General features: G+C 43.3%; 1 protein-coding gene across 1 annotated transcript in view; it reads left to right on the top strand.

The window, feature by feature from the left end:
• The window catches only part of GOLGA5 (golgin A5), a 44,266-nt gene that overhangs the window by 16,205 nt on the left and 18,416 nt on the right, over positions 1-9,645 (top strand). Inside the window, exons 7-9 of the mRNA XM_077780883.1 lie at positions 3,053-3,223; positions 5,829-5,957; positions 8,387-8,485. Of these exons, the coding sequence (XP_077637009.1) occupies positions 3,053-3,223; positions 5,829-5,957; positions 8,387-8,485 (399 nt within the window). The remainder of the gene's footprint in view (positions 1-3,052; positions 3,224-5,828; positions 5,958-8,386; positions 8,486-9,645) is intronic.

Below are 9,645 nucleotides of genomic sequence, written 5' to 3'. Positions count from 1 at the left end.
GGTAACATCTGCTCTCATCTTCTCCAGGGAGGAATTTTCAGCCTGTACATTGGTTCCCGCCCCACCTCATTTCAGCTCTTCCTCCTGAGTCCGTGCTCTCCCTGCTTTTCCCTCTCTGCTGCCTTCTTCCAGCTCAGCTTACTCAAGAGCCCATGGTTGCTTAGTGGAAGGTCAGACTAGATCTTGGAACTCCTGCCTAAGGAAAAAAACCATACTTTTGGCTTTTTTGACCACTTTGATCCATTTCCTTGCCCTTTCTCTAAATGTCAGACTTACTGGAATTATTGCAAATATGCTGTCTTCATTTTAGACCTGTTAACTTTAACTCCTTCGTGTAATTTCTGTCCCTGCTACATTTCTGAAATTGTCTTCCCAGAGGCCTTTGATGACCTGAATATGTATTTTCTTACTTTTCTTAGTTTCCCCCCACTTTGACTTTGGTAGAGCACTGGACACTGTTAGCCCTCCTCCCTTCCTGAAGCTCCTGCCTTCTGGTGTCACTCGCACGGCCATCTCTCTCTCTCTGCTCTCTCTCCCTGCTCGTTCTGTCTCTCTTGGGCCCTCTTCCCAGTCTCCAGAGGAAGAGTCCTCCCCAGATTCTGTCTAAACCCTCTCTAACCCCTTTCTTCGTGTTGTCATACTCTCACTCTGCCTCCGTCACCTTGATGTGACATCAGCTTGTCTCCAAGCCTAACATCCTGACCCCAATTTCTAAGTGCCTGCGGTGCGCCTCTCCATGGGACATCCCATCCCCCAAACCAGCTTCTCCTTCGTTCTCCTATTGTGATAGATATTATGCCTTCTTCCCAGGCAGTAGAGCTGGAACCACATGAGGTTTGACTCCGCCTTTTTCCTTCATCTCCTGCCTCCTTCCTGTTGGGTATGAGCACCTTTTTGACTCCTCTTTCATGAGGCAGCATATCTGTCTCCTCCAAAGGGTTCTAATTATTCTTGCTATGTCACTCTAATCAATTCATTTAAAAGGTCCTAACTGAGCACTTAACTATTCACGAGGTCATATGGGAGGTGCTGAGGGTGTGTCTTCTTTCTGAAAAGAGCAGTTCAGTTGGCAAAAAGACACTGAGGTAATTGATGCGATGACGTTATTGATGCATTAAGCCCTTAAAACCTGCGGGGGGCGGGGGGGGAGTTGGGTGACTGGAGATGCTGTATAAAGAGGAACTGAAGGATGAGTAGGAAGACTCGTAGGGGAGAGAGGTCTGCTAGGACAGCCTGTGCCCGAGCGAAGGGGGCCTGAGGGAGCGTGGTGCGTGTGGCGGACGGCAGCTGGTTCCCTTGGCCATGACGGTTAGGGATGAAGAGGAGGGAGACGGGGAGCGTAAGGACTGGCCGTGATGAGGAGGTGAGGGGAGAGTTGGCACAGGGCCCGGCTCATAGGAGGTGCTCAGTAAATTGCTGCGGACGTGGAGGGGTGAGGATGGGATGGCGAGATGGAGACGTAAAGAGGAGGGTGTGAGAATTAATGGTGAGGAATAACGAGGACCTGGTCTAGTTTGCGGCAGTGAGGGCGGCAGACGGGACAGCTAAGAGACGTGGAGGAGGTGGGGTGTGTGAGACTGAGAGACTTAACTGGAGGAGGGGGAAATGCAAGTGGACCGAGGGAGCACTCTGGTTTTCTGGCTTGAGTGCACGAGAGCTACTCCCTGCCGTGTGGCGGGGAAACAGGGAAGCCAGCAGGCTAGCGCTGGATGTTAGGACGGGACGATGAATTTGCAAAATTGATGTGACGCTGGGGTGAAAGTTTCAGGAAGGCGATCCGAAATACATGCCTGGCGCTCAGCACACAGGTCTGGGCACTAGCCCAGAGAGAGGGGGAGAATTCTGTTTATGATAGAAAATTTGAAAATTACAGAGAAGTTTGAAGAAGTTGCCCAGAGTTCTACCGTATAAAAAGGGAAGACTATTTTTGATGGAGGAGAGTGCCATTCAGATATTTCTACTGAAGGGGAAAGAGCTGATGGTCATTACTGCTGGCCTACAACGATAGCACTTTTTGAGCTAGTCTTCCCACATCAACTCTCTTCTTCCAACTCATCTCTTCTACCAGGGGTTGGTAAACTCTTTCTGTAAAGACCCAAACAGTACATATTGTAGGCTTTGCAGGCTCTCTGTGGTCACCATCACATACCCTTTATTTTCTTATGACCCTTTAAACATGTAGAAACCATCCTTAGCTTGTAGGCTGTACATGGATAGGCCACAGGCCAGATGTGGTCCGTCAGCCATAGTTCGTGAACATGTATGTTACACTCCTGCCAGATTGACCCTCCTAAAATACAGCTCTGGTCCTAGCACTTCCGGTCTACTTCTTGGTCACTTGTGTTGGCCCACCAAATAAAGTCAAGCATTTTAGTCTGGCATCTGAAGCCCCCACAGATTGGCCCTAACGTTCTACCTCAGCACGCCTCACATTAGGGCTTTCTCGTACAACCTTAACGCCGTTGCATTTTTATGCTTTGCCCTGTCTTCTCCATACCTGTCCGAATCCTAGCCGATTTTCAGGACCAGCATAACTGCTGCTTTCAGGTAGAGCCTTGTCTTCCCCAGAGGTGCTTTCTCCTTCTTAGAACTCTGCAGGCGGTCTTGGCAGACACCTCTCTCAATTTGATTGCTGTTCACTGGATACTCGTAACTTCCCTTCTGCTTTATAAGGCGGAGGATGCCATCCTAACGGGGGACATCTTCATTACACAGGACACTGAGCACAGTGCAAAACCCTCTGTAGGCATTCCATAAACATTTGTTGAGTAGCATGTGATGGAGGAAAAAAAGCCTGAGGAAGGAGGAAAAGAACATGTGAGAAAAGTTGTGTCGATAACAAGTTTTCAGCAATAACACGGGCCTGGGGGCTTCAATCCAAGGACGGTATGCAGCAAGGCTCTGTCGCATCTTTGTCCCACTGTGGACTTTCTTTGATGGAGAATGTAATTGGACTATTTCCACAGCGGCTTAGTTAGTGTCAGATTAATGGCATTCAGTATACAAGCCGACCTCAGTTTTGCTTCAAGGTTATTTCTTTTTTTTATAATAGTCTAAAGAAAAATTGATTAACAGCTTAAAGGAAGGCTCTGGGTTTGAAGGCCTTGATAGCAGTACCGCTTACAGCATGGAGCTGGAGGAACTTCGCCATGAGAAGGAGATGCAGAAGGAGGAGATACAGAAGCTAATGGGCCAGATCCATCAGCTGAGGTCTGAACTACAGGTAAGATTCATTGTGGGTCGGCTGCACAGCCAGCCACGCACCCCCAGCTGTTGGCAGGTAGGGGGAGGGGCGGGGGGGCATCTGTGTTTTCAGGGAAGGGTGTTGGTGAGACAGTGTGTGGAACTTATGCAGAACCAGCGGTCACCATGCAGAAGTGAATCTAAAGCGATAGGTTTCTTGTCCACTGACTGTGAAGGGCTGGAAATAAGAGCGGTAACTAGGTTCGTTCATTAAACCAATTCTTCCTCTGCCCCCTATGTGCCGGGCATCTTATAGGCTCGGGGTTACAGCAAGGAGCAGACAGAACCTTCGAATTTGTGGATCTTGTGATCTAGTGGTTAAAACACAAATGAGATTTGGGCTTGTGTGTAAAACTGGAATGTTTTCTGATACTGGAACGGACACAGGGAAGGTCTCTTAATTAGAGTTTCAGACATAATCTTATCATTTATGGTTTATGTGTAATTGCTGTTTTTAATCCACAAATAAATGGAGCCTTTCATTTAGTTTAAAAACATGGAGTCCTCGACATAAATATCATAGGAGTGGTCTCTGAGAACAAGAGAAGATAAAGCGCTGGCTAACAAGCCTTCTTTAAAAGAAAAAAAAACCATTTTGCAAAGAATACTCACCCATGCATGAATTCAGCAAGTGATTGGTTTGTGAGATGTTTATGATCTACAATGGAAAGTGTGGAAGTCGTGAGGGTAGGGCTTCTTGTCTGGGGTGTGGGCTTGGATCTCAGGCTTAGTAGATGTGTTGCCTGCACCAGACACCACTTCTCACTGAGCCTGACTTTTCTCAGCCATGAACTGAAGGTAAACAGAGCTTCCCTTGAGGATAAGGGATATGTGTAAAAGGGCCTGGCATTGTTCCCAACATGGGTTAGGCCCTCAGCAACTGTTAGCTCATGTCACGTCTGGATTTTTTTCATATTGGCCAAGTAGAAGAGCTGATAAAGGCTGTTGTCCTCAGAATCTGTAAAGTAGGATTTTTTTTCCCTGTAATTAATTCTGAATTCCAAAGAATTCAGTCCCGTGAACTTAGAAATTGAGTGGATGCTAATCTTATTCACGCTTTGTTTTGTTCATACATGTATTTTGGATGAGATTATGAAAAATAGGACATGTTTTATTTAATATCTCATCTTTACCCCAGCATCACTGAGGACATTGACTATTTCCCAAGTTTATGAAATCTGTAGTAAGGATTAAAGTGTATCCAGCAGAATGAGAGAATTGTTAACGGCTCCAGTAGCTGTCATTCACTAAGCACTGCTATGCCAGGCATTCCCTGTAAGGGAGATGGTGCATTCTCTTTCTGCAGTTTGAAGAGAAATTCAGTCATAGAGAAGGAAAGTAGTTTCCCTAGGACTGTTAAAGTAGCAGAGTCAGGATTAGAACCTCTGCCCGATTCCTGAATACGTTCTTAACCATTGCCTGTACTGCCTGCAGCTCAGGAATTCATTTGATTAAGTCAAACTGATGGCAAGATTAATTTACCTACTATCAACCCCCAAAACTCAAGGATAGGGAAAAATAATTGTACTTATTCCTGTTCTCTAAATCCACAAAGTTGTGTTATCTGGGAGTATCTGTTATTATCTGAAAGTATCATTAATCTATCTGTTCTTCCAAACAGTATGTGAAGTGTGGAGTCGTAGAGATGAGTTCAAGACAGAGTGTACCAAAAGATCAAAAGCAGATGAGATGCCAGTTTTTGTCTCTTGTGGGACTGTATGAATGGATGCATGCTTAACCCATACAGGGGAAATTGAGAAACCTAGAGTTACATTCTTTGCCACTAGTAGATTTATTAGGAAATCTAGAAGGTGGGTTTTGAGTTTGAAGAAATGAGAATAATGACACTGAGAGAAGGCGGAAGAAATATAGAAAGATATACAAACAGATAATGGTAATAAAACTAAAAAAAAAAAAATGAAATGGGGGCACCTGGGTGGCTCAGTCGGTAAAACGTCTGACTTCAGCTCAGGTCATGATCTCACAGTTCGTGGGTTTGAGCCCTGCATCAGGCTCTGTGCTGACGGCTAGCTCAGAGCCTGGAGCCTGCTTCAGATTCTGGATCTCTCTCTCTCTCTCTCAGAAATAAATAAAAACATTCAAAAAAATTTTTTTTAATTTAAAAAAGAAATAATAGACTAATTAATCTGAGGTGATGTGAGAGAATGGTTATATTCTTAGTTTCTGTTGAGTACTTAGCACACAGGCAGAAACTAACTGTAACCTGCAGTTCCATAGGACCAGTGCAGCAAAGTCCTTTGTGATGTTATATTCCTGTTCCTTTTGAAATCGTTAGCTTTTGATTGGAGCCATAAATCTCCCAGTGAGCCACTGTTGACGCATGCTCATTAGATCACGTGGTTCGGGTGCTGTGGCAGCTGTGGTATCCTGTCCGTGTGTCTCACCGTTTGCCGTGTTATACAGTGAAGCGTCCGTTTGTGCCCTCCTTTTAGGCGGAGACCATGTCCACTCATCTTTATCCCCCAGTGCCCGCCCAGCCCCATGCATGGCGCATAGTGATTACTCAGTAAGTGTCAAAATGAACGGTTAATTATTGCTTTCACATATCAGGCTCATCGTTTCAGGATATGGAGGCCCAGCAGGTTAGTGAGGCAGAGTCAGCAAGAGAACAATTACAAGACCTGCAAGACCAAATAGCTGGACAAAAAGCATCTAAACAAGAACTGGAGGCAGAATTGGAGCGACAGAAGCAGGTAAAGATTTTAGATGGAAGATTATCAAAGGAAGATGTTCTGCTGGCGGCCCTCGGAGGATACTCTTCTAGTAAAGGAACTTAGTGACATTCTTGTAGGATGGGCTTGGAGCGGTGATGCTAAATGGGACCTTTTAGGTCCCTCCTGTCTTGTTACTACCCTCCCCCTTCACTGTTTATTTGGCAGATGAGAAATAGACCCACACAACAGTTACAGGGCTTGTCTCTTATCACACAACGACTAGAGAATAGCACAGAACTCAGGATTCCGGTCCCAGAGTTCTTTCTACTGCCTCATATACTACATAAACATATACTACTACCTCATATACTCCATGTACATATACTGATGCCTCATATACCACATGTACATATACTACTACCCCATATGCCCCACGTACATACGCTGCTGCCTCATACACCCCACGTACATACGCTGCTGCCTCATACACCCCACGTACATACGCTGCTGCCTCATACACGCCATGTACATACACTACTACCTCATGTACTATAGTGCGTATGTATAGAAAGCTTAAAAACATCAGTTGATTTTCATGTTTTATTACATTTGTGCTTTCTAGGAACAGCAGTAGTAGTATTTACTAGAAATATAAATAGAACATTATTGCCGTGTTAGACCGCGCTTTCTGTTTGAGAAGAAATATTTATACAGAGTGTTCTTACAAGTCATGTTTATAATTGTATTTCTTTGTTTACTTAGCAGTGGTTTGCTCCCCAAACCAAATTATCATACTTTAATAGACTTATATAATAGTTTCCTTATTACAACAGTTAAACGTGCTTACAGCCACATTTTCAGAAGATGCTGTATCTAATGTTACCAACCCCTGTAATTTACTGAATAATGACACTGTTACAGGCACATAGTGTACATTATTTTATCCTCACAATAAAATCTGTATTCTCTTTACAGAAAACTATTCTTACAATTATCAGTGCATCACTTATAACATTTCCAGCTTTGTGTATTTATATTCCTAGACCTTTTTTATTAGGATTTATCATTTCTGAAACTTGTTCTATTCTCAGAGAAATGTTTGTTTTTATTATGAACGTGCCACTCAGCTGTTTGCTGAGTAGTGAGGGGAAAAAGTCCATTGAGTAGCAGCCTGCAGATACATCATAGTCTGTCGTAGATAATTTAGTTATGAAATTGACTGTCCTTTCAGAAATTGCATTTTAATTTATTCAAGGAGCTATTATTATATATCGAAAAGCAAAAATTTGATGTTCTTGATGGTTAGATAATTTTCATTTTATTACGGCAGATGGCTTCACCACACCCACTGCCAGTGCCCGTTTTTAAAATGATAGAATTAAGTAGAGGCGAGTGCAGCTGAATGTAGCTCTAGGCTGTTTATTTAGTCATGAGATGTTCTAGGTATTAGGGCTTAATCTTGGCATTAAACAGTCCCATAGTGTTCCTTTTTAAGTAATTTCAACCTTAAATTTTGTGCTAGCCTAAGAGCTTGAAAGAAACAAGGCAGACCTTCTTGTAAATTGCAATTCTCATACCCTAACTAATTACTGCCTCATTTTCTTTATTCTCACTTATCTCAGCTTTTTTAATCAGTAATATGAGCAGGCTGAACTAAATGTTTTACCGTAGTCTAGCAGTTTGATCCTGTCTCACATTTACGTCTTCATACTTCTTCCCTTTACTTCATCTGCACAGCTAAGCATAATGCTTTTGAAAGTTTCTTAGTTAACTATGTCTTCCCTGGCATGTGCTTTGTCTTAAATTGCGACTGACACTGACTCATCGTATCCATTGTACAAACCAGCAGCACATTCGTGCAGTTGTTAGTGAATCTGGAGGTATTCTTTTCTCTTTTAGCAATGATAGAGCAAAACGGGCACGGTGTTGCCTGGTCCAGATAAGCACGTGAAGGGCTGCTCAGCATCACTAATCACTAGAGAAATGCAAATAGGAACCCCACTGAGACACCAGCACATACCCATAGAGTAGCTACACTTACCAGAACTAACGATACCAAATGTTGGGAAGGATGTAGAAGAACTGGAACTCTGTCATATTGCATGGGAATCCCAAGTAGCGCAGGTTTTTTGAAAACAGTTCACAAAATAATTCGGCAGTTTTTCCCCCTATAAGTTAGACCTAACCCTTATGTGATCCAGCAGTTCTATTCCTACGTATCTACCCAAGAAACATGAAGACCTGTGATCACCCCAGGCTTGTGCTTGGTTATGCCTCATGTACGGGTTGATACAGCACGCCCGAGTAGTGTTCATCAGACCCGTCCGCGTCTGTCCGTTCATCCATTCAGGATAGATGGTGGCGCGTGTCAGCTGAGTGCCTCCTGCATGTCAGCCACTGTTTTAGGTACTGGGGATGAAATAGGGGACACTGATAGGGCTTCTGTTTATTCACGTCTCACTTTGTAGGAATTCCACTACATCGAAGAAGATCTGTATCGAACGAAGAACACGTTGCAAAGCAGGATTAAGGATCGAGAAGAAGAAATTCAAAAACTTAGGAATCAGGTATGAATGAGTGTTCACAACTTAGGAAGATATCCCATTGCAAAACTATAATTTTTTAAGGGCTACAGAAAGACCTTCTTTTCCCATCTTTTCACCTGAATTCTGCTGTTGCAGTAGTGACGTATTATTTTCAGTCTGATGTAGAAATTCATCTAATGCCATTTGAGTCTGCATTTGCTGTATTCTGTGCCTTCTCCTAGAAGTGTCTTGTAGCCAAAGCCATCCGAGGACGTGTGACTTACCCCCAAATTTCCTATCTTCTAACTTCACTGATGGTTGAGCCGATTGCCAGTTTCATAATTGTGGTTTCTCTTTCCTAAGAAAAATCCAATGATAAATCTTCTTATTAACAATTGATAGGTCTTTCATAAAGTCACCAAGACCTGTTTTCAGCTCTGAAAATGTAAAACATAGGAAATAACATGTGCCCACCTGCCAGATTTACCTGTGCTTACCGTTAACTATGACAGAGGCACGCATTCACATATCCTATAACTGTAGATTATCCTTTTCTCCCTTGTAGTTATTGACTTAAATAATGAACTCATTGATCATTTAAATAATTTATATGAAGATTGGTTCTTCCTTTTTTAGTTAGCTAATGACTTAGTTGAACATAAAAAGTCAAATAATTTTAGTCTTTAAGTTCTCAGACTTCATAGTAGTCCATAATTTAAGATATTTTAAAATATTTTAATTTAATAAGAGTTGGAAATGGAGGTGCCTCAGTGGTTCAGTCAGTTAAGCATCTGACTGAATTTTGGCTCAGGTCATGATCTCAAGGTTCATGAGATGGAGCCCGCATTGGGCTCCATGCTGACAGGGCAGAGCCTGCTTAGGATTCTCTCTCTCCCCTTCTCTATGCCCCTCCCCTGCTTTACTCTTTCTCTGTCTCTCTCTCTCTCTCTCAAAATAAATAAACATTAAAAAAAATTTTTTTTTAAGAGTTGGAGGGGTTCCTCGGTGGCTCAGTCAGTTAAGCATCCTACTTGGGCTCAGGTCATGATCTCACGGTTTGTGGGTTTGAGCCCCGTGTTGGGCTCTGTGCTGACAGCCAGCTCAGAGCCTGGAGCCTGCTTCAGATTCTGTGTCTCCCTCTCTCTCTGCCTCTCCCCTGCTCATGCTCTGTCTCTCTCTGTCTCAAAAATAAACTATATATA

Source organism: Crocuta crocuta, unplaced genomic scaffold (assembly GCF_008692635.1).
Source record: "Crocuta crocuta isolate KB4526 unplaced genomic scaffold, BGI_CrCroc_1.0 scaffold299, whole genome shotgun sequence".
NCBI lineage: Eukaryota > Metazoa > Chordata > Mammalia > Carnivora > Hyaenidae > Crocuta > Crocuta crocuta.
Note: the sequence above shows the minus strand (reverse complement) of the source record. Positions and strands in the feature narration are given on the sequence as shown.